At 48.5% G+C, this 24,031-nt stretch overlaps 1 protein-coding gene and 1 long non-coding RNA gene across 7 annotated transcripts in view; both read right to left on the bottom strand.

Moving 5' to 3' along the window:
* FOXN3 (forkhead box N3) overlaps positions 1-24,031 on the bottom strand; it is a 389,030-nt gene that overhangs the window by 198,308 nt on the left and 166,691 nt on the right. For 3 of the 6 annotated variants that reach the window (XM_029951012.1, XM_029951016.1, XM_029951017.1), the window contains exons 1-2: positions 23,914-24,003; positions 19,842-20,398 (exon numbers count right to left, since the gene is read on the bottom strand). In XM_029951012.1, the coding sequence (XP_029806872.1) occupies positions 19,842-20,384 (543 nt within the window). In that variant the 5' untranslated portion in view covers positions 20,385-20,398; positions 23,914-24,003. Of the gene's footprint in view, positions 1-19,841; positions 20,399-23,913; positions 24,004-24,031 lie in introns of those variants that run through there. The other 3 variants (XM_029951013.1, XM_029951015.1, XM_029951014.1) reach the window with 1 other exon arrangement.
* Positions 7,199-8,054, bottom strand: LOC115301257. The gene is made up of 2 exons (XR_003913036.1): positions 7,865-8,054; positions 7,199-7,558 (listed from the first exon to the last, which is right to left on the bottom strand). It is a non-coding gene; the product is annotated as an uncharacterized LOC115301257 (long non-coding RNA).

Genomic DNA, 24,031 nt, shown 5'->3' with positions numbered 1-24,031 from the left:
ATTTCTGGGCTCTGGAGACACAGCTCCTGGAGCCAAATCGGCCAGCAGCCCACGCTGTGTGACCGCACACCTCTCGGGTCTCAGTTCCCTCCTCTGGAAAAGGACGCAGTCCCAAAGCAGAACTCCTAAGCACCTGCGGCTGGGGTTTACCCTTGGTCTTGAGTGTGGGCAGAAACTCATCACTACTTCTTTTTGCTGCCGTGTTCATCTGCCCAAGGCCGCTAGAAAAAAGGGCCGCTAACTAGGTGGCTCAGAAGAGCAGAAATTGATTGTCTTGCAGTTCGGATGTGAAGTCCCAAATCCAAGTGTCTGCAGCACTGTTCCTTCAGAAGTTCTGGAAGACGAGGTGTTCCACGTCTCCCGCCCAGCTTCTGCTGGATGCCGGCAATCCCCGGATGCATCGCTCCAACCTCCCCCTCCGCCTTCCCTGAACGCAGGTCTGGGCCTCTCCTCTTCTTAGAAGGACATCAGTTATCCAGCCTTGGTTATATCTGCAAAGACCCTATTTCCGAATAAGGCCACCTTCGCGGGGCCCAAGGATTAGAATTTCAACACATCTTTTTGGAGAGACAATTCAACCCACAACGCTTGCCTTAGACGGGCAAACGCTGGGCACCATGCATGACACGCCCAACAACACCCACCGCGTGAATAAACTGCCATTTCCGAACAGACGATCTGACAACCGTCATGGCCGTCTCCAGAGTACTGAGGGTAAGTACTGCCCTCAATCGGCCACAGCCAGGGGGCAGCCATGAATGCAGGTCCCCACCAAACCTGGGGTAAACCTCGGCACCGCACTAAACAGTTGCAAGTGCATAAGGCGAGCATTTTACACGGCAGCGGCGGGTGGGTGCAGAGACCAACTGGGATTACATTTCATAAAACTCAATCACTGTTAAGAAAATAACCATCTGGCAATAAATCAGGCCTGCACAGACGTTAGGCTTGTCTAGAGAGAGGCAGAAGTGATTCAGTGACAGCAACAGAGGGGGATTACAGAGTCCAGAGGGAGCACATGTCCGAAGCAGGAACCAGGGGAGGAAAGACAAGGCCGGTCACAAGTGCCCTTCACAGCCTCAGACTTCAGTGGCAGTTTATCAAATGCTTTCTGATACAGGAGAGACATCTCATCAAGAGAAATGTCCAGAGAGAAAGAAAGAAACCAAGAGCCCACGGTGCACACGGTGGCCTAAGCGATCTGGCCAGGCACACGTGTGTGCCGAAGGTGCCCGCCTGGCCAAGTACACTCTAGAACTCCATTTCGCAGGAATAGGACACTTGGAGCCACTGTCCCCTGGTCTTGCGGTGCCAGGGGCACTGGGAGAGCACTTGGAAGAGCTGGGTCCCAACTGCTGGCTGCGACATGCAGGGAGAGCGAGAGACGCAGTGGGTCCTGGGGAGACACAAGATCCACAGCCAGTGCGGCCCCGTCCACGCAATCTGCTACGTTTTAATTATGGCACAAGATCAGGCTTGCAGGTAACACACGTCCTTGTATCATTTTCTCACAGGGAAAAGGACTTCTGCAGAGTTAGCAGTGTGAGGACGGGGCCCCCTACGCTTCCCCAAAGCCTTTCGGAAATCACGCAAGCTGCCCATCCCCGGCCCCGGGGCCCTGGCCAGGAATGTTCCTCCTCAGCACGTGGCGCTGACACTGGCGATCTGAAGCAGATCAGAACCTGTGGCCGGTGGTCATCCTAGGTGTCTAACAAAAGCATGGACGAGAGAGGATAATCAGAATTCTCTGTGGCAACTAGTTTGGGGACCATGGATCTAAGCCAATTCAGCTCACAGGTGAATTACTGGGGGAAAAAAAAAAAGAAAACACCTAATAAACACAGAGGGCCCACCAGAGATTAACTGAATCGGATGGAGAACTCTAAGATTCAGAGACATGCAGCCACTTGTCCTAGTCACACGCTAGTGGTCAAGTTAACTCTAGAATCCAGAGACCCGAGGCGCCTGGGTGGCCCACTAGGTTAAGTGTCCGACTTCAGCTCAGGTCATGATCTCACAGCTCGTGAGTGCAAGCCCCGCATCAGACTCTGTGCTGACAGCTCAGAGCCTGGAGCCTCCTTCCAGTTCTCTCTCTCTCTGCCCATCTCCCCCTCGCGATCTCTCTCTCCACAATAAATAAAAAACAATTTAAAAAAATAGACTCCTGAGACCCTATGCATCGACTACAGTGCTCTGTGCACTTTCCAAACTTCTTCCCTATTAACCCTCTCTGTGCAACACAAACCTTGCTCATCAATCCACAGGAAAACCAAGAGGCAGTCACCGCCTCCTCTGCCCTCCCACAGCACCTGGTAGAAATGGCGTATGCCGTGTTGTACATGTATTTCTTTATATGCTCATCTCTCCCACCGGACTGAAATCATCCTCATTGTCCTGATGCCTAACACAAAGCCTGTTTATAAGCAGGGAATCAACACTTGCTGAATGAATGAATGAGTTATAAGTTTCAGGTATCATACAGGAATGGTATTGTTACTTACTATTTCAGAGAAACATCCCCCACCCCCGCCCCTGCCTGATAGAAACTGATCCATAAGGATTGAGGGACAGCTTTCACATAAGTCAAAAAAGCAGAGATAATGAATGTAGAGGTAATCAGGACAGATATTCAAGTAAAAAAAAAAACCACAAAAGTGTTCCAACAGTTGTCCGATGCCACCTGCCAATGCTTCTGGGCAATTTGCATTCCCAACACAGAGTATCTGTATCAACACACAGGGTCAAGTCCTTTGCTCACCAGCGAGGCTCGGTGTGGATTTTATCAACGGCTGTAACACAAACTGGCAGTAACTCAAAACAGTGCCCCTAGAGTCATTCAAAAACTAAAATTCAAGGATATTCTGAGTAGTTAGTGAAATAGACAAAATTTGATAGCTTTGAGCATATTTTCAAAGATAACAAACAGAAATGAGAAATCATTTATTTAAAAAATTTGGTACATCCAGTGACTCAAAGTAAGATACACGAAAGAAAGGGCACCTGAGTGGCTCAGTCAGTTAAGCGTGTGACTCCTGATCACATCGGGCTCCGTGCTGACAGTCAGAGCCTGCTTGGAATTGTCTCTCTCTCTCCCTCCCTCCCTCTCTCTCTCTGTCTCTAATCTCTACCCCAGCCATGCTCTCTTTCTCTCTCAAAATAAACTTTAAAAAAAAAAAAAGAAGGAAATGACACGTGAAGGAAAATAATACATGTGCCTATGTAAATGGCACAAGTTCGTGTCCACTTCCAATTAATCAGAATCTCAAGGAATGCGTGAAGCAGTAAGATGATGCAGGCAAGAGCATCAGACAAGAGGCAGTAGATTTGGGCTCTTCACTCAGATACATGGGTTTTTAGCAAGTCATCTGCACTGACTGGACCTCAGATCCTTCTATAAACCAGCGCGGCTTTCTAGTTGGCACTGAAGAGATCACCAAGAATCCAGGCCACACTCCAGGGAAGAAAACCTGCTGTAGTTAGGTTCACTCTCAGGAAAGCGACAGACTACTGGGTGTTATACACAAGTAAGTGAATTTCATAGGGAAGAGGCAATTCTCCTGTATCCCTTGAACCACCTCTTTCTCTACCAACTGTAAAATACACTCCTTGGTCAGCACGTTCAATGCTAAGACTCTCTTCCTTCTGTTAATTCTTGACAATCAGTGGTAGTGAAGGCAACAGCAGGAAGGAAAGCAGCCGATGGCCACTGTAGGGAGACAAGAGGCAGTTCCCTGGGCAAACCCAGTCTTAGAGTGGACTGAGAAAAGGTGAGGAAGCTGTATTCTTCCGAATTCGAGAAAGCTATTCTTGCAGAGTACACAGTACTCAAGGATTTCCAAAAAGCTGAACCGAAGTCTCTTGTAAGCACTTGAGTTGGTGACTGATGTCTTGTCCAGTCCATTCTCTCACAAGGTATTTCAAGAGCATCTACTACATGTCGGGCAACGTGCTGACCCCCAAGGATACAAAACTGAGTAACCCGTGGTCCCCGCCCTCCCTCTCAGGGCGGGGAGAGACATGAAAGGGGACACTGGCAGAGACAGATACTACAGAGATAATCACATGGCAAAATGAGGGTTATGAAATAATAGGCAAAGTGGAGACAAAAGCCACAATGGGAAGGGATGCTTCTGGAAGGTTTTGCAGAGGTGCAGCTCAGCTGGGTCATCCAAGTTGAGAACGCAGCATCCAGAGGAGACAAGAGGAGGAAAAATATTCTGGGCAGAGAGGACAGCATATGCAAGTAAAAGTCAACATTAGACCACATGGCCTTTGTGGGGACAGAACAACGGAATAATGATGGAGGAGAGCATGAAAAGGGAAAACAGCCTCCTTTAAATGGTGAGGGAAAGGAAGAGGCCAGAGCACAGATCAAAAAGAGATTTAAGAGACACATCAATGAAGTGTCATATGTGGACCTTCTTTGGATTCTAATTTGAATAGACTGCTGCTGAATTTCTTTTTTAACAATCAGACAGATTCTAAAATGGACTGGAGTTTAGGTGGTCATAAAGAATCATGGTTAATTTGTTTTTAGGAGTGATAATGGTTCTGTGTGTGTGTGTGTGTGTGTGTGTGTGTGTGTACACTGAAATATTTGTAGATACAATGATATGACATAATGCCTGGGATTTACTCTAAAATAATCCAGCAAGGAGGGTAGGAAAGGGCTAGGGGAGGAAGAATGAAACGAGATGGGTCCCGTGTTAATGGTATTCATGATGTGGTGATTCCCGTGATAGCTACATTGTACGCTGTAGCCTGTTATGATATGGTATTGAAATCTTCCATAATAAAAAGGATTAGAAAGGCAGATCTTCTAAGCCCTGCCGAAAGGTCCTCTAAATGTTGCTCAAATTTTGGTGTAAAAAAGAATCATTTTGGGAGCCTGCTTAAATACAGATTCCCAAGCAGCACTTCCAATTCTCAGTAAATCCAGACTAAGGTCCAGAAAAGAGAGACAGAGCCCAAGCGGGAGAGAGAGACAGACACAGAATCCGAAGCAGGCTCCAGGCTCTGAGCTGTCATCACAGAGCCCAACGGGGGATTTGAACCCACAAGCAGTGAGATCATGACCTGAACCGAAGTCAGAGGCTCAACTGACTAAGCCACCCAGGCGCCCCCAGGAATCTGCATTTCTAATAAACATTCTAGATCATTCTAACACTGGTGGTCAGAGCCACACTCTGAGACAAACCACTCAAAGGGCTGTGACAGAATTCCTTTGTGTAGTGAAGGCTCTGGCAGCACTGTTATCAGATGGACTTGAGGGGAGACAAGAAGAAGGAGGAAGAGGCAGGAGGCCCCTGTACCATCCAGCGGCAGAGGAGGTCGGAGCAGAGCTAGGGAAACATCTAGGAGGCAGAATCAAGAGATCTTTGTAACTGACCGGGCATGGGATTCAAGAACAGGGAAGATTCAGGGACGACCCCAAGTGTCCCCAAGGGACCCCAGTCTTGCATCTCTCTGTTCCCCACCCCCACCCCCACAGCACCTAATGCAAGGTCCTCCACATTCCAAGAACTCAATGTGGTTCAGAGAACAAAAGAATGAATAAAATCACCTACCTGGCCTTTTTTTTCCCCTACAGAAATAAAAGATTCATATTACTGCGCTTACCTATAATGCTGAAGGGGAAAAGACATTACCGTCTCAAATAGCAAGAGGGAAAAATCTATCCCAACGTCAGAAACTGACCAAATCCACAGGGCGGTGCTGAGGGAGTGGGTCATCCACTCCATCCCTCTATAATCTGGATGAATTCCAGAATGGTCAAGACGTTAATAGAAACGGTGGCACCAACACATAAAAGCAACTGTCAATGAAAACAGGTACCATTAAATAAAAACGAGATCAAAACACTTAAGATGAAAACGAAGTTGCAGACCGGGTCCACGTTAGTTCAATCTACAGAAAATCATTCCAGTGACCGCTGTGGCCTCTTGCGTGGGCTGAATAGGGCCGCAGCACAAACCTTTAAGGCACCAGCAGGAAGCACTTGCCCCCTGCTCTGCACCTCTGTACACGAGGCACCTATGCTCAGAATGTCCAGCGGGCCCCCCCCCACCCATCGCCTTTGGAGCAAAGTCTAGACTCCTGGGCGTATCCCTCAAGAGCCCCACAGTCCAGCTGAAAATACCTTCCCAAACCTATGTCCCTGTCTGTCCTTTAAGAGCCCTCTGCTTCAGCCCCAATTGGGGGAAAGAAGAAGCAAAGAAGTCCCCATCTTGGTTCAATATCTGGCCATGTCACCTTAGCAAGCCATTGAATCTCTGAGCCAGTTTCCCTGCCTGTTAAAAGAACATCGTATCCTCTTGCAGCTGCTGGAAAGTTAGAAGATCACAGATACAAATGCCTCCCACAACTCCCAACAGCCCCCCATAAGCCCTGTGGAAATACCAGATCCAATTTTCACACTGTCTCCCTCATATGCACTCCCACCCCCCACCCCGTGGTACAAATTCACGACGTGGGGATTCACCGCTTCTCTCGCTGCCATCAGCCCCTGCCCTGGCCATCCTCAAGGGTCCAGCTAATGAAATTCTGGGCCCTCTCCAGGACTCCCACTGTGGTTCTGCGAACTGTTAGGAATCTTATTCTCCTTTGGGTTCCCAAACCATGTAATCTTGCCCATTGGTCAATCCCTCAGCAACTGGCAAATGCCTCTTTTAACCTTCCAAGTCTCTTTTAATCTTTGCTCAGTCCACAACACCAAAGTCTGGTAATCTCTTTGTATTTCTATGCCAGTCCCCGGCACAGAGTAATTACATTTTTTCCCCATGTTGAAAATCACAATGGGATGGCATGGGCTGGCCAGCAAGAACCATGACCCCTTCTGTCGATCTTGAAAATCAGGACAATTTTGTGTTGGAGAGATGACATTTATTCCTGTCTGGAACAGGGGGGTAGAGTTCATAATCTTGGGTAATCACTCAACCCTGTGATTACAGGCAATTTGAGGGCAGCTGGAAGGAAGAAGTAGCCACCAAAGAGAAACTTTGCTAGTTCGGGAAATGCCAGCCCCAAATCTATGGAAACAAAACGCAAGGAAGATGAAGTCATTGCAGAACGATGCAGATGCAGAAGGAGCCTTGGGGCAGCCCAGAGGCCTCTGCTGTGATTGTCTCCACCACCTGTGAGACGAGTCCTGCGTCCCGAGGAGACACAAAGAGAAGAGAAAGTACAAAAGAGTCAAAAGTTCCTCACCATTTTTATTTTCATCATTAAAATGTTTTTGAAAGACCAAAGGCTTCCCAAAAAAAGGTTTCATTGCAGGCATGTGTCAAGCCCCAGGGGTGTCCCTGCAGCTACCTGGATCCATGGGCCCCTGCCCTGGTTTTGACCAGAGCTGAACATCGAACCCCGGAAGACCCAATCTGTGTGTCTGGAATGATGACAGAGCCTGCACAGAAATGGCGGGGCTGATGTCGCTAGGCACCCGGGCCATCACAGTGAGGAGGCTGGCACCAAAATTCCATCACAAGCCGGCCAACGGTATGAAGCCACAGAAATCAACAGCCACACGGGAACCCAGACTGCCAAGAAGAGACGGGAACACCTGCCCAGAGAAAGGCAGCATGAGACCATCCCTAGTGGCCGCGGAGGGACCTACGGACCGGTTCTGATCGCCACCGACCCAAGATGTGCTCAGCTGTTCCTCACCGCCAGCCCGTGGGACTGGGTATTCTGTCTTTGGGACAAACACTCTTTTACTTATGCCAACCTGGGTGGCTTGCTTTTCCTCCAGACCAAATGTGCCCTGACTACAACATTCTCCTGGAAGAGAAACGAAACACATCCCACTGGGAAATCCCTCTTATAATCTATTTCAACCGACAGCAGCTACTTTTGTCTGATTTATTACCTCAGTGAACCTCCCTTCTGGAAGAGGGAGGGGCCGAGATGGCTTTTAAAGCCGACCTGATCTCACACTGGCAGGGCCAGTGTGCGCAGCCCTACGTTGCGTTCTGCCCTCCACCCTCCACGATGCATCTCAACTAGTTTGGTCAGCTTATCCGTTCCCTGAAAGCCTCCCTGAAAGCCAGGGAGCCGCCACATCAGCAACTCTGTTGCTAAGGCAACTGCTTACTTTCCATATCAACTGCAAACTCGTTGCTATGGAAACACATATACAAGAAACATTCCTCTCCGCAGCCAGGGACCAGATGGCAGGGATCTCAGAGAAGTCATGGGTTAGAGGGCTTTGCTAAATGGGATGTTTACTACCGTGCGTTTCTCGTCGGACTGGAGACACCACGAGCCCCGAGCACATTTAGAAATTACAGCCTCATTACAAAAAGCAAAGGTTTGTCTCCTGCCTGCAAAACGAAGGGCAGGAGCGAGGATAACTACAGGTAAGTTATTTCTGAGATAATTCTGAATTTCTCCCTCTAAGTATAAACGCCTTTTGTTTTTATTCACCATGCTGAATAAACCCTAAAATGAATTCCCTGGTCAAACAGTAATGGAAATTTAATTTTCAATAAGAACTGAAATAGGAGGTTTGATTTTTTTCCTCCTTTTTGATGGAGAGGTAATCCAGAAATCCTCTTTAGTTCCCACCAACTAAGCGCTAATGTGTCCCAGATTTATGCCTCTGCTCTGACTTCTCTATTAAGCTTGAAATCCACAGAGCAAACCTCCAACCTGATGGCTCCTCTTAGATGTTCAAAAGCCACCTCAAATTTAACATGGTCAAAATGGAATTTTTGCTCCAACCTCTCTCCCACTTCCCAACCCTCATTTGCCCACAGCCTTCATCTGTAATCCCCAATCCAGGTCTCAGCCAGCATCACCTCTGTCATCCCTAACCGGTGCCACAGGAACAAACCCCAGATAGATGCCTCTCCCTGATGTCTTTTTAAAACATTCTTGGGGCGCCTGCGTGGCTCAGTCGGTTGGGCATCTGACTCTTGCTTTAGGCTCAGGTCATGATCTTAGGGTTCATGGGACTGAGCCAGCCCTGTGTGGGGCTGCTTCTGGGCAGCGGCAGGGGAAACCGTTTCGGATCCTCTCTCCCTCTCCTCTCTCTCTGCCCCTCCCCACTCACCACTTGCTCAAGTACCCTCTCTCACTCTCAAAATAAACAAACATTTAAAATACATAGAATAAGACCTCTCATTCTCCCTCTTTAATATACTTTCTATTGGCCTTCCTTCTGTTCCCTGGACAGTTCAAGCTGTTGCCACCTCAGGGCCTTTGCACTTGCTGCTCTCGCTGTTCCAATCTTTGCACAGCTATATCCCTCTGGCCACTTAAGGCATGGCCCCATCAGCATTTCCAGGAAGCTTCCTACCATCCTCCCCACCCCTCTCCAGCATGTTATCTCCTGTTTTATTTTCTTCATTGTGTTTATGACTATCTGATATATTACCTATGTGTCTATGTGCAGATCCCCTCCCCCCTTCTCATTATCCTATAGAGAGTCTGGAAGAGCCAGCTAATAACTATCACAAGTCACCACGATATCCTCAGCACGCAAAACTGTGTCTCTCGCTCCACGTATATGTGTGCAATGAATGAGGAATGCTTCTAAAATGACTGAGCTACTTTTTTTGTAAATGCAGAGTCTGATTTTTAGTTTGCAAACTAATACTTCATGGCTATGAGCACAGGTTCTTACTTTACATGACTTGCATCTACGGAAGGCTCTGGAAAGAACTCAGCATTCCATGAAGTACTCTGAGGGTACTTGGTGTGACTCTGCACCCCGGCTCCGTGCCACATTGCTGCACTCTGATTTCAGGAGACCCCCTCCTCCTTTTGTTCCCCCCTCCTCCACTCGAGCCACGATCAGAGTGCTGCCCACGTGACTTGGCCTTTTTTCCCCAAAACAAAGTGTACAAACGCTCTGCTAGCTGACTGTTTCTGTCTAATGACATTAGTTAAATCACTTATCGGTGCAGTCCCTCAGGGAGCACAGACAGCCTGCGGGAGGCACTTCACAGAGCTCCGACAAATGCAAGGCAAGGCTGCAGGCGAGCCCACCGGGCGTGGAGCAGGTGCCCACCTACCCGGTGGGGGCAGGACGAAGAGACAAGAGTAACTGAGAGGCGGCAGGATCTCCAGGCCTGTATTTACTGGTCTCCTGCTGAGTTCACAAGCCCAAGTGCCCGCACGTGCACACACATCAAAGACTTCTAACAGTCTACAACGTCACAGAGCAAACCAGCAAGTTCTTATTTAAAAACATAATTTGGCGCTACTCTATCTCCAACCATACGTTCTCCTGCTTTTCTTATCACACTCGGCACACACTCCATCTTCACCTCTATCAAGCTACTACTGCTTTGGAAAATATTGGGTGCAATTTAACCAGAATATCTTGAAGCAAAATCTTGGTTAACTGCAAGACTTAAAAAATGGGTCGGTGTCTCTGCTTCTGTTAAGTTAGTCAGCAGGGCAATTCAGCTTTCCCCTTCCGGACCCAGCTCCCCTACCAACCCCTCGCTCTTATTTACATGACCTCCCTGACCACCCACTCTCTCCCTCCTTTTCTCTCACTGTTCCAACACATCCCTTGGGTCCAAAAACATTCATCTCTTCTAGACCTCTGTGACAGAAAATCCCATGCTTGCTTAGTAACAAAACCAACATTTTTATTCGGGATTGCGATGGGCCCGGCTAAGGACGACCTTCCCCAGCCTTCCTTGCAGCCATGTGATCACAGTATAGCCAGTGAGGTAGATGAAAGCAGAATGTGGGATTTCTGAAGAAGCTCCTTAAAACGGGGAACTCAGCAGGGCCCCCTTTGGTCCTTTCCTGCACACGCACCTCCACTTCCGGCTTCCAAACTGGAGAACATGCCAGCTGATGCCATCTTGGGCCATGGAAGCCTCTGATGATGGAAACCAGCCATGCACTAAGAACCGTCCAGCAGAAAGACAGACGGAGTGCGGGTCTTTGTCCAAGTCCTCAAGACTTCTTTTATGTGACAGAGCGATCCACTTCTAGCGTGTTTAACTCACTCTTGTTTGGATTTTCTAGAATAAATAGTCCAACGTCATCCGAACTAATCCATTCGTGAAGGTCACATGCTCATTCCCGTAGCAGAAGAATGTTTTGTGAATTGATTCAAGTACTTCCCCCATAAGGAACATCCAAAACCTGCCCACTGCTAGCATTTCCTCAGCTCCAAGGGCCCCATTTGGGGGAAGAGAAGTTTCTCTGACCTCAAGTGACACCTACTGCTTGTGGAACTGGTGCACTTCCCAAACTCGCAGTGGCTTATTCTTTTTTATTATGTCTCCAATGCCCCTGCAACGTAAGTTCCTAGGGGGCAAGAATCAAATCTCACTTTTTTTTTTTAATGTTTATTTATTTTTTGAGAGAGAGAGAGCATATGAGCCTGGGAGGGGCAGAGAGAGAGAGGGAGACAGAGAATCAGAAGCAGCTCCAGGCTCTGAGCTGTCAGCACAGAGCCCACCGTGGGACTTGAACCCCCAAACCGTGAGATCATGAGCTGAGCGGAAGTTGGTCACTTAACTGAATGAGCCACCCAAGAGCCCCCATATCTCACTTTTTAGCTTAACTTTTCACGTTACCAAATAAGTCTACAGAATAGACCAGCTAATAAGCAAACAGCCATTGGTGTCCCTGAAATCGCAGGTAACGTTACTGAGGGCCCACTAACATGAAGGCATTCCACAGGAACAATGCGGCAAATTATGATGGTAACTTCAGGCCAGGGCTGAACTAAATGGGGCCAAAAGATAAATCATCACAGGGCTAGTAAGAAGTATTCATTGAGACAAGCAACAAATAAGTTAAAGGTGCCAAGACTAGGGAACACGAATAAGACACTTTAAGGGGACCATGAAACCAAAATCTAGAACAGAAGACCTGCCTCATTAATTACAGTATCATGAAAACAAACATTCCACTACCCTTTTAAAAATATACATTCATCTGTTTCAAGTGCAAAAATGTCCACTAGGAAGTTGGTGGCATTTTCTAGAAAATCTAAAAGCTACCATCATCTTGCCAAACCTTAAGAGCATTAAGATGACCAAGGGCTCGGTGAGAGAGGACGGATTAATCCAAACAACCCACCACTATCTGTGAAGGAAGTAAAACCCATGACTTTCAAGTAGGAGGTCAGTGTGCCAACTTCCATGTTATTTACTGCAGAGAATTATCCTGCAGCTAGAGTGATTTCAAAGGGAAATCCCAAAGCTCTTCAGCTCAACAGGGGAGATTCTGAGAGCAATTTCTTGCTGGTTGCATATCCAGGCAGGACATCCATGAGGAAGTGTCCCATAGGTCTACCGGGAACCACAAAGCCCTACCAAAGAGACTGCAACATTTTTTTTGAACAGTTCACGGGGAGAGCTACTGGACAGAAACACCAATGGGGCCCTCAAGTCCAGAAGAACCAAGCTTTCAAGATTTATAGGGATCTTTATCAAGGTCAATGACAGGAGTCACTGTGGGGACTGAAAAAGCAGTATAACGGTGAAACAGAAAAGCCAGGAGAGAATGACGTGAGAAATAAGAAACAAGTAAACGAAGGCAAGCATGCTAAAGGAAGGGCTTCTTCTGGTGAGTTCTGGAAGAACTTCTGGTGAGAGCCGGAAGGAAATTCTGCAGGTGGGGCCCACTGGACCACTGGCCAGTGCCGTAGCCACAACCCACTCAACGCTGTACCCTTTTCAGCACTTGCTATAGTTAATCAGTATAGGTACTGACCATAACAGATACTTTATATTTTATGTTTTTTATTTATTTTTCAGAGACAGAGAGAGACAGTGTGAGCAGGGGAGCGTCAGAGAGAGAGGGAGATACATATTCTGAAGACAGGCTCAAGGCTCTGAGCTAGCTGTCAGCACAGAGCCCGACATGGGGCTCGAACCCACAAACCATGATATCATGACCTGAGCCAAAGCCGGACGCTTAACCGACTGAGCCACTCAGGCGCCCCGACAGATACTTTAAAAAGGTTGCTGAATGAATGAATCAGCAGACGCTGAACAGCTGGCAAGATCAGGACATCAGAAATGTCTCCCGAGCCAAGGGGGGATTCCTGGAAGAATCAGGAAGGAGCAGAGTTGGTAGGGTGGGTGGGAGCGCATGGCCAAGGGCGGTACAGACTTCTTGGGATGACAGAGGAGGTGCTTCCTCTCCCAGGGCCTGCAACACGGGGCTGTGTTTACCTCAAGCCCCTCAGAGACCCTGGTAAAATCTCAACCTTCTGAGGCAAAGTCTGTTTTAGCACAGACAACAGAAAGCAGCGTGGTAGGCAGTGTGCATCAGCGAGACGGACGCTGTGTCCCCGTCGTGGTGTCCGGAGCCCATACTCAGGCCTGAGCAGGATCATCACTTGCCCCAGAGACTTCAGAAGAATCTTCAGTCCAGTTTTTGCATGCCCTACCACCCAACATTACCCTGATTTTTAGGAATTTCCCCCTCAATATCTGACTACACAGTCTTTCAAAGAACATTACTTATCCAAAATAAAAGAAGTCATCTCTTCTTAAAATGGCCACCATAAATGGGTGCATTGACTAGCATCACGGGAAAGGAGAACGCTCTTGATTCTGTGTTTACACCACCAAGAGGAGGCACTTAGAAGCAACTGGGCACAAGTGGGCACTACCACAGAAGAGAGCTCCCTCATTTTCCCAACTGCCTTGGAAAAAGAATTTCAGGTTAAGCGTCCAACTTCGGCTCAGGTCATAATCTTGTGGTTTGTGAGTCTGAGCCTCACATCAAGGCTCCATGGGGACTGCTCAGCACCTGGAGCCTCCTTGGGATTCTGTCTCCCTTTCTCTATGACCCTCCCCCACTCACTCTCTGTCTCTCGAAAATAAACATTAAAAAAAAAAAAAGAAAAGATAAAGAATTTCAACCGCCAGGATGGGAAAGCAAAGCATCAAGGGGGCTGGCTGGGAATCAGAGGGAGAGCTTATATTAACAGTATCTATACGGCATTAAAGGGACTCTGAACTTGGGCCAGACCAGTAGAGGGGACCCGGGGCAGACCCTGCAAAGAGGAAGCCGAGAGGTTAGGGGGAGGCTTCCTGCAGACGCCACATCTTCCCATTTGCTGATAAAGACAGAATTCCACCCGATCTCAACAGCACAGAAAGACGATATTTACCTTTCTCTATCCGGAAGCCCTGAAGTAAATTCTGGGTTTCCTGGGGTTATTTGAGTCCCTGTAACTCATGTTCATAGACTATTTTGAGGAGGCATGTAGAGATCATCTATAATAGCCTGTCAACTGAGAGTACTTAATCAAGCACCCAGGTTAATTTAAGCATATGGACCTTCAAAACTGGTGGGAAGTAGGGTGAATTCTTGTTCTGCTCCTTCCCAGCTATGTGACCTCCAGCAAGTTCCTTAACCACTCTGAGCTTAATGCATCACCTATGCTAAGAAGAAAAACAGGACCTACTTCACTACACTTCCTGTAGTTAGGAAGAGGGGTATTGCATATGGAAAGTTCAAAGGTCTATGTCTGCTACTGTTGCTATGAAATAGAGGTGGTTCTTACTTTTCCTTAGTCAGTTTCCATTAAAGAATCTAAAACCTAGGGGTGCCTGAGTAGCTGTCAGTTAAGCGTCTGACTCTTAATTTCAGCTCAAGTCATAATCTTACCGTTCTTGAGGTCAAGCCCCAGCACTGGGCTCTGCGCTGAGAGTGTGGAGCCTAGTTGGGATTCTCTCTCTCCCTCTCTCTCTGCCTCCCACCTGTACTCTCTCTAAATAAATGTGGGGCACCTGGGTGGCTCAGTTGGTTAAGCATCCAATTCTTGATTTCGGCTCAGGTCATGATCTCGTAGTTCATGAGTTCGAGCCCCACATTAGGCTCTGCACTGACAGCATGGAGTCTGCTTGGGATTCTCTCTCCCCCCCTCTCTCTGTCCCTCCCCACTTGTGTTCTCTCTCACTCTCAAAATAAATAAAAGTAACTTCTTTTTAAACAAATAAATAAAATAAGCATAAAAAAAAGAATCTAAAATCTAAAAAACCTAATCTTGGGATCCTCAAGGAAAAATGTGAGATGCAGTCACAGGACATGTAGTCTATAATCTCAGACTATCTGCAGAGCCCTGGACATCCAACCACTCCAGATTAAGAGGCCCAGCAACTACAAATTTCTGCTCCTACAGATCAGGAAACTGAGGCCAAAGGCAGCTACTACCACCAGCACCAAAAGTAGAACCAAGTATCCTGGCTTCTAAGCCACTCCTCTTTAAATCAAGAGAAGTTCCCCATATTAATAAGCTTAAAACTGTACTTAGAGCATTCAAACCAGGGCCCCCGGCTGGCTTAGTCGGAAGAGCGTGTGACTCAGGGCTGTGGGTTTGAGATCCAAGTTGCACACAGATTACTAAACAAAAAATGAAAAGTGAAGCACTCAGCCCTCAACAGAATAAACAAACCTTTGTACATTGTTTCCTTTATAAACCCTCTTGTGACAATGTTTCTTGTTAAGTTGGTAAGAAGAGAGTAAAGAAAACGCACAGAAATAAAAACGTACATACCTGAACCACAATAATCCCCCGTCTATAAAAAAGAACTCCACTTTACTTCTTTATAAGAAGCCAGAGAGATCAGCACATGCTAATCTCATAGTCCTAACTACGATCTGTATTTAGGGGGTATAAAACTGAATCTCAGATACCGAAACGCTACCTCGACTCACTGGGACAAAGGTCATCCACGGAAGAGACCCTAAGATGAAAAGCTGATGGGAAACTGCAGAGGCTGTAGCAGCCGATCCCATGTGAACCCACAGTTCAAGTTCAGCATCCCCAGGAGGGGTCGACCAGCCTTCCTGATGGGACAACACACAAGAGCTGTCCATAAAGTATTCTTAGGGGAAAGAAATCCAGAACGTGCTCTGGCCTTGAGCATTTTAACTTCCATTTCACAGAAAATACAGGGGGACAGAAGAACATGCTAGATGCAATCCACACGAAGCGGAGAGAATGGGGGGCGCTCTACACCGCGACCCAATGGATGGTCTCCTTGACAAAGAATTACCTCAGGAAGCAGGGAGGCGCAGGGCTGCTGTGGATGAAAATAGCCAATTGCACTGCAAAGGCCACTTGGTCCTAATTCAAGGGAGCATTCTGTCAGGGACCTCTGGATACGGCCCTGGTATTAGGTGACACCAAGGAAGTGTGCACTTTGTTCGGGGCAACGCTGGCAAAGGAAGTTATGGAAGAATCTGGTGATTGTTCTTACGCACATCTAAGTATGTTGGGATAAAACAACATGAGATCTAGGATCTGCTTCAAAAGACTTGAGCAACAAAACAAAACAATGAATGAAAGGCAACAAATCCTTGCTAACCACTCAATCTGGTCATGGGCACCGGGGGTCATAAGGATTCACCACACTCCTCTCTCTACATGTGTATTTGAAAGTCTTCATGATTGAAGAATAAAAATAAAACTCTACCGTTTGCAGCCCTTCTTTAAGAACACACATGTCTTTTTAAGCCCTGTAAGAAATAAAACGTGAAAAAGAGAGAGGAAACAGAAGCAAAACAGTCTATTCTCTCCGACTTACTCATTCATGAGATGTTCTGATGAAATCTCAGCTTTGGAAGGAGCCCAAAAGGGCATCTGGTTCAGGGAGTCTCAAATCTGGCTGCAAGTCAGAAACACCCAGGGAGCTTATGAGAACCACCAGCCCACCTCAAACCTACTGAATCAGCATCCCCAGGGACGAGCCAAGAACTGTTCATGGCTCTTAGGTGCCACCGGCGCCTCTGATGCAGCCTTGCAAGTTCCCTCTCCGACATCCCAGCCAACGGCTGTCTGTCCCGCGGGGGACCTCCTCCAAACCCTCAGGGACAACGATCACACAGCATTCTGCATTCTCACTGTCAGGACAAGCCGAAAACTGGGTGCGGCACTTTCGAAAGAAAAAAATGTGAATACAACTTGCAAGCCTTTCATTCACCCCTTCAACAAACATATTTCTCCCCAACATTCAGGTGCACTTAGTCCCTGTGTTGTGGCCCAACCTCACTGTGGGGGCTACCAAAGAGTAAAATCCCCCGGGAAACAAACAAGTTTACCTGTACAGCCAAAGGGGCTTTCGCTGGGCAACGTGTCAGGGAGAATGCCTTCTCGGTCATTCAGCTAGCCACAGGAGAAAACCCCAAATGGTGGGCCAGCGCCAGCGTCCTAAAGTGCCTGGGAGTCCCCGGGAATCTCCCTGTGACAGCAGCCACCAGCCAGCCCAAGGGTGGCCCAAGGAACGAGCAGAGAGAGGGAAATCTCACACTCTTAGCGTTGTTCTCACGAAATCACAAATGATGTTCTGACAAAGTCACAAACTCTCAGCCACAAAACTGATGGGCATGTGATCAGAAACGCGTCCCTGCAGGTCAGCCTGGGTAAGAAGCCAGAACTCAGCATTTCATTAGAGTCACAGTCCTGAGTCCTCAGAGCCATTCCTTTTCAACAGGCAGTCTCTGTGTTTATTCAGAATGACAACCATTGCCCCTGGAAAACCTGACTCCCAGAGCAGGGCTGGGGGTGCCCCAGCACCTCCACACACACATGCCCCCACCCAACACACCTGATGACCAGTCCTCCCCAGTCTCCCCCTATCCTCTGGAGTTGGTCTCGTTGAACATTTCAGAGTGAACGCCGGCTAAATGGCGGGTATGTGTCCCGGCTCTGAGGCAGACACAGAGCCAGGCGTGCGGTGACACGCACACTAGGCTCACACCCTGCTAAAAGCCGGTTTGTCACTTTAGTGGAGTCACGTGGCTTTGGGGGACCTGAAGAGCAGTTTCTCCTCTATATGCTAATCCTGGAATCATTTTCTAAGATTTTCCTCTCCTAACCACAAGGACTCACCTATACGGAAACTGAGTACCACAGACATGGTTCTTTACTGAGGCGCAGGGAATTTTCTTCTGGTTCAGAGAATGATGGTAGGGCAGTCAGCAGAGCCGAGTCCCGAGGTCGGCCTCCAAATGCCCATTCTGAGATGGGGAGGGGAGGCAGCAGAGCACCAGTCGCCTGGGGCCAAGAGCGGTGCCCCCACAATCATCACAGTCACGTAAAAATATGGACCTGGGGCATATCTGCCTTTGCACACCAGACCCAGGCAGCCCCTGCACCAGGGTCAAAGGTCACAGGTCAAAGGCTCCTGAGTGTCAGCATCTTTCCTGGTGTTCCCAGGCAACCCCTTCCATGCGTGCCTGCTCCCCATCTTGAGCATAAACTCCAGGTGAAGAGCATTTGCCAACAAACGCGTCCAGCTGCGGCAAGAACTAAGGCTTCGCCATTTCCAAGCTCAAGACCAGCAGAGTTCTCTTTTTTTAATTTATTTACTTTTTTTTTTAATGTTTCTTTTTGAGAGAGAAACAGAGCATGAGCAGGGGAGGAGCAGAGAGAGGGAGGAGACAGAATCGGAAGCAGGCTCCAGCCTCTGAGCTAGCTGTCAGCACAGAGCCCGACGAGGGGCTCGAACTCACGAACTGTGGATTGTGATGTGAGTCGAAGTCGGCCGCCCAACAGACTGAGCCACCCAGGCGCCCCCTGCAGAGTTTTCTCGGGCCCAAGATCCAACTGGAAATAGGAATATGTTTCTGGAGAGAAAGAGAGGTCCCAACACTGCATAGCCAGCGACTTCCCACGACAGTGGGTCCTGAGCTTGAACTTCAAAAAGGGTGGAAAGCAGACTGCCAGCTACACAGGGCAATGTTCCCACCATGAGAAACAGGGCTGAAAAATACAGTAATTATGCGCGAGCTCCATGGGGAAAACGTTTCTCTGCTTATGTTTCTGGTGCGGCCGCGTTACTCTCCAGGACTCAACAGTCAGACCACAGCGCTTTGGTCTGGCCCTAACGGTCAGTTCTATTCCTACCACACCTACGGTTAGGTTCTTTACAGGACAGGACAAGCAAATCATCGACACCAGTCTCGCTTCAGCAGGGCCAGGAAACTTGGGCTCAGGCTTTACGGTCAAAATCCGATCTTGTTGAAGCCCGTCTCTAATGGGGACCTTACCCTGATTTTTCATACTCGGCGTGTTTTGAAGTTGCCAGACACTCATGTGTTCGCCTGATTTTATGAGAGCCGCCTGGGCAATTCGTGTCTTTGTCCTTCGGGTCTTGGAGTGTACTGTTTGGTCACCTCCCAATGTCCATTACTGTCCATTTATTCCTGAATCCTGGAGGCTGCCTCTCTCCAATTTAGTATTAAGAAAGAAGAGAAATGCCATTCTTCACTAGCCTGGGGCAGCAACCTTCTTCGAAGGAATATACACATACCACATGGGTAATGGCTGTCCTCGAACACAGACCTGTGTTTGCACTCTAAACCCCAAGGGACCCGTCCACACCGAGGGGTATACTAAGAACCCATCAGGCGTGCAAACCACAGTTCTGGGATTCTGTTTGGATACCACAGTGGGAAACCCTCAATCTGCCACAAACGCTAAAAACATTCTGTAACTGACACGCTCAAGAAGGAAGTTCTTTGCAACCAAATACATGACATAAAATTGCCCATTTATTGGGGCGCCTGAGTGGCTCAGTTAGTTGAGTATCTGACTTCGGCTCAGGTCATGATCTCACAGTTTGTGGGTTCAAGCCCCGCATCGGGCTCTGTGCTGAATGCTTGCTCAGAGCCTGGAGCTGCTTCGGATTCTGTGTCTCCTTCTCTCTCTGCCCCTTCCCTGCTCACGCTCTGTCTCACTCTGTCTCTCAAAAATGAATAAATGTAAAAAAAATAATAATAATAAAAATTGCCCATTTATAACCACTCTTTCAGAGCGGTGAACTTTCGTTCCTTGATGTTTTTTCACGGAGAGAAATCACACATTTAAAAAAGAAAACACTCGCGTTCCAGACACAGAGGCTTACCTGATTCCTCTCCTTGTCCACTTTCTTAAAACACTTATTCAACGACAAATTATGTCTCACCGAGTTTTTCCACCCAGTAGGTGCGTTCGCAAAATACGGAAAATGTTCCAAGATCCAGTTGTAAATATCCTTTACTGGCAGGCGCTTGGTCGGAGAGTCCTCGATGGCCATAAATATGAGGCAGCTAAAGGAGTAGGGGGGCTTGCAGTTGGGGTTCTGCCTGGCATCATAGGGCATGTCAGAGTGGGCAGGGGACGGGGGTGTGTCGTCGTCCAGGTCCTGGACGGGGCTGACGCTCCTCAGGACCGACTCCCCGAAGCTCTTCAGCAAGTTCTTGCTCTCGTGAAGCCAGTTCAGGTTGGTCAGCTCTTCATCTTCCATGGCCCCCTCCTCTAGTCGGATGTCAGGCAGAGAAAAGTCGAGGTCATCGTCCTCCTGCAGGGCCTTGGAGAAACCGCTGCCCCGGTAACACTGACTCAGCCCACTGGAGACGCTAATTCCTGAGCTTTCTGGCTTCTTACTGGGAGGCATGACTGGACCCATTTACGTGAAGGCTCCTGGGAAACACATTACAGAGAAAAGATGAGTTGGTGAAACCCAAAACAAAGGCAACTGGCGCCCTCCTAATTCTACTGGGCCCACCTCCCGCCCCTGCCACCTCTAGTGACTGCTGGCCCTGCAGGAACACGGTCTCATGGCTCCCACGCTGGGTAACACAAACGCACAACTCCACAACAGGGAGGACGACTCTTAAGGAAAATCCATCCACCATGCCTGGATGCCTCCGCCCCCTCCGTCACCTCGAAAATACAAGACTAGAAACATTTACAGTACCTTTAATAGGCAAAAGAATGGGAACGTCTGTAAAGCCTTCTTCCCAGATTTACACAGACTCTCCCTGTGACCCCGGGAAAAGCAGTTATTTCTTGGTGCCTCAGTTTCCCTACAGTATGTGAACACATAGACAGGTAAAATTCGTTCAAGCCTCACGAGAAACGCTACAGAGTAAGCACAACGCACCACTCCTGTCACTTTGGGTTATTCCGGTCTCGCGGTTTGTCCTTCCCCCAAAAAGGAAAATGCCTAGAAGTTTAAGGCCAGGTGTCTCAGGTTAAGTGGAGCTGTTGCCACATGAAAACCATGACAGCCGCCTCAGAATTCAAGTGTGACCACAGAGTGCATCGTCTGGTCGTGGTTTACTTGATTGTATCTTTTCTCCCCAAGTCATGACCCAACGCTCTGCAACTGTGATTACAGTTGGCGAGTCTAAAGAGTGCTAAGCAGGAGCTCGGGGGACTGGAACTGCAGGGAAATGTGACACTGAATTGCTGGGGCACTACACCCCCCAATGAAAAAGTGAGCAACTTCGGGCACCACATAAATAAATGGGAATGTGAAGACGAGCCATGAACTGACATTAGAATTGGTGACAAAAAAAGTCAAAGAACAACTAACTGGCAGCTTCAAGACTGGAAGGCAGATTCAACAAAAATTGCTAGAGAATTCTATTCCTCACCCCCCTCCCCCGGTCACCCCCGTTTTTATCAATGACCTAGAACAGGGAGTGCAACTTCTGATGAGGAAAGAAAACGAGGAAGTGGCGAGTCCACCAACGGAATGACCCCAATAGATACAAAGCATATTCAACCCTCGAGTACTCAATGTAAGACAGAAAGAACAGTGAAGATAATGAAAGAGGTCTCCCACTGTCCGCTTGCCGCCCTCACACAATGCGCTTGGTTTAAGAAGCATGTCTGTTTTATTTTCTTCCCCCTGAGTAAGATCAAGCAATCTATCTAGAAAAAAAAGAATGAACACAAAGGCAGACACGATCATTCTAAATGTCCATTGACACTATGCTGAAAGTAACTGCCACTTCAGCTGGGGAAGCTCTAGAATGGGATTCTAGAAAGCACGAAGTGAGGCACCCAACGGCCGGCCAGCCGCAGGTGCCTGAGAACCACACCACCCTTCCTCTTCCAAAAGGGAAAACAAACAGATCCTGTGGGCAGAAGCGCCAGAAAGCTCTCTGGAGCTGCTACGAGATGCCCAACTCCAAGGAGAGAAAACCTCGGCGAGCATCGAAGGCTGACAGAGGCAGGGCAATGCCGATACCGCGGGTTCACCCACAGGGACGATTTCTTACTGTCAAATAAGGAAACTAACCTGTGTCATTCAGAACACAATTTAGAATAAGCTAGCACCTTTAGGTTTGGGGCTCTGACAGAGACCACCCTGATAATGCTTTTACCTTCTTTATGAACAAATCAAAGCTAGGCTGGTCTGTCTCAAAGTTTCCCCAGATCCCATCAAAAAAACAAAAACAAAAACAAAAAAACCCTAAGTTCCGATAACCAGGAATATTCACACAGCAGAGTGCAAAACAGAACAACTACTCAGCCACTGAAGTCAACTTTAGCTCCACATGAAAGTTTTATGTCTCCTGAGCTTCCAAACAGGAAAATTATATCATGGCTGACAGTAAAGTAATTTAATTGCCCTGTTGCTATGACAACATGTTGCTCTTTCTTTTCAATTTGCTTATTTGTCAGTAGCTTCCCAAAGGAACGAACACACTATACTCCATGTTTTCTTTTGTTTTAGACAAACATTGCCAGCAATATGGCTTTATTAGAAAAGTGGCACTGTCAAGAAAAGAGGGTGATGAGGCTTCCGTGCCCTTGAATCATTTGTCTGCTTTGTGTTTCTATCCCCCCATGCTCTCCAACTGTTAACTGCATCTTTATGAACCCAGCATTTCGTGGCAACAGTATCAAGAGCTGCTGATCAGCACAGTTCCATTTAAAAAAAAAACAGTTCCCAGAAACCACAGCTGAGGAGTTTTCCATTATTATACTCTAACGACATAATTTGCCAAATCTTTTTTTCCTCCTATTTTGGGGGGTTGGGGGGGGAGAGACAGAGAGAATCCGGATCATGTGAGTCTGCAGTTAAGCAAACAGTTATAATCTGCTCCACCAGATACACAAATAGTTATTCACTAGTGACCTCCTTACAACTTTTCGGTTTGCTATTGGTTCCGTTTCCCCACATACACACATACACGCTCTTTTTGTTTTTATATGACTTGCTGTGTTTTGTTATCTTATTTGCTTTTTAACGGAGAAAATGCAGCAGGAAAGCGAGTTTCTTGCCCGCTATCAGAAGGTTTCCAAATAACTGACAAACACGTTACTTGCCCAGCTCTGAAAAGATGTTGGAAGTGAACTTTAAAAAGTTAAGAAGTGCTCTCCAAGCTGAGGAGGGCAGTCTCGAGTTTGGAGGGGCCGGGTAACCCCCCTTCGCGAGCGCGCGAGCGCGCGCACGCGCTCCACTCCCGTGTACTGTACTTGTCAAAAACATTTCAAGGGGACCTGCGGGAGCGGCGATTGGCTGCGAATGGCGTCAATCAGCGGCGTTGCCAGGCAACGAGGAAACTGCTCTGCTCCCCGTATACTGGGCAATTGGGAGCTCGCATACCTTCACTGCCGGTCAGATGTCATAAACCTTTTATTGGCCGCACGGCGGCGAGCCTTAAAAACACATCAATAAAAGCCCGCCGTCCCCCCAAGTTCTCGAGGGCCCAAGGACGGTTTCCTAGAGAGTCAAGGAGAGGAGGGGTCGGGCCTCGGGGGTCTCGGGAGACGCTCACTGCCGGTGCTAAGCCTGCACAGTTTGGGGGGAGGGGGCATCTTTGTTAGGAGCCTGTTTCTCATCTTGGGGTCTCCCCTAGATCGGCACCCCCTCCCCCGGCCGGGATCGGCGGGGATCCAGTCCTCCGCGGACAATACCAACTCGGCTCCTTTTGGGCGTCTTTCGGAAATCGAGGCACCGGGAAACGGCCCGCACGTCGGGGCAGGAAACTCTTCGGACCCGGCAACTTCCCCGCTCCGGGGCTGCCGTCTCCCGGCCCGGCCGGGCCCCCCAGCCCGAGCCCTTCCCCCAGGAACTGCGGAGTCCCTCGTCTGCCGAGAGCTGCGAGGTCGCCTCCAGGACGGCCTCGGACGAGCGCCCCCGCCTAGACTCACCCCAATCCCACTGGGGCGCCGGCGGGAGCGGGGAGAAAACTCACCTGGCCGGAGCGGGGCGCGGGGGCGCTGGGGCGCCGCAGCCCTTCAGCGGGAGCCGACAAAGTTTCGCGGGCGCCCAGCGGGCATCGCTCGGTGGCCCGGCAAAGGACGCGCGGGCGC

Source organism: Suricata suricatta, chromosome 9 (assembly GCF_006229205.1).
Source record: "Suricata suricatta isolate VVHF042 chromosome 9, meerkat_22Aug2017_6uvM2_HiC, whole genome shotgun sequence".
Taxonomy (NCBI): domain Eukaryota; kingdom Metazoa; phylum Chordata; class Mammalia; order Carnivora; family Herpestidae; genus Suricata; species Suricata suricatta.
Note: the sequence above shows the minus strand (reverse complement) of the source record. Positions and strands in the feature narration are given on the sequence as shown.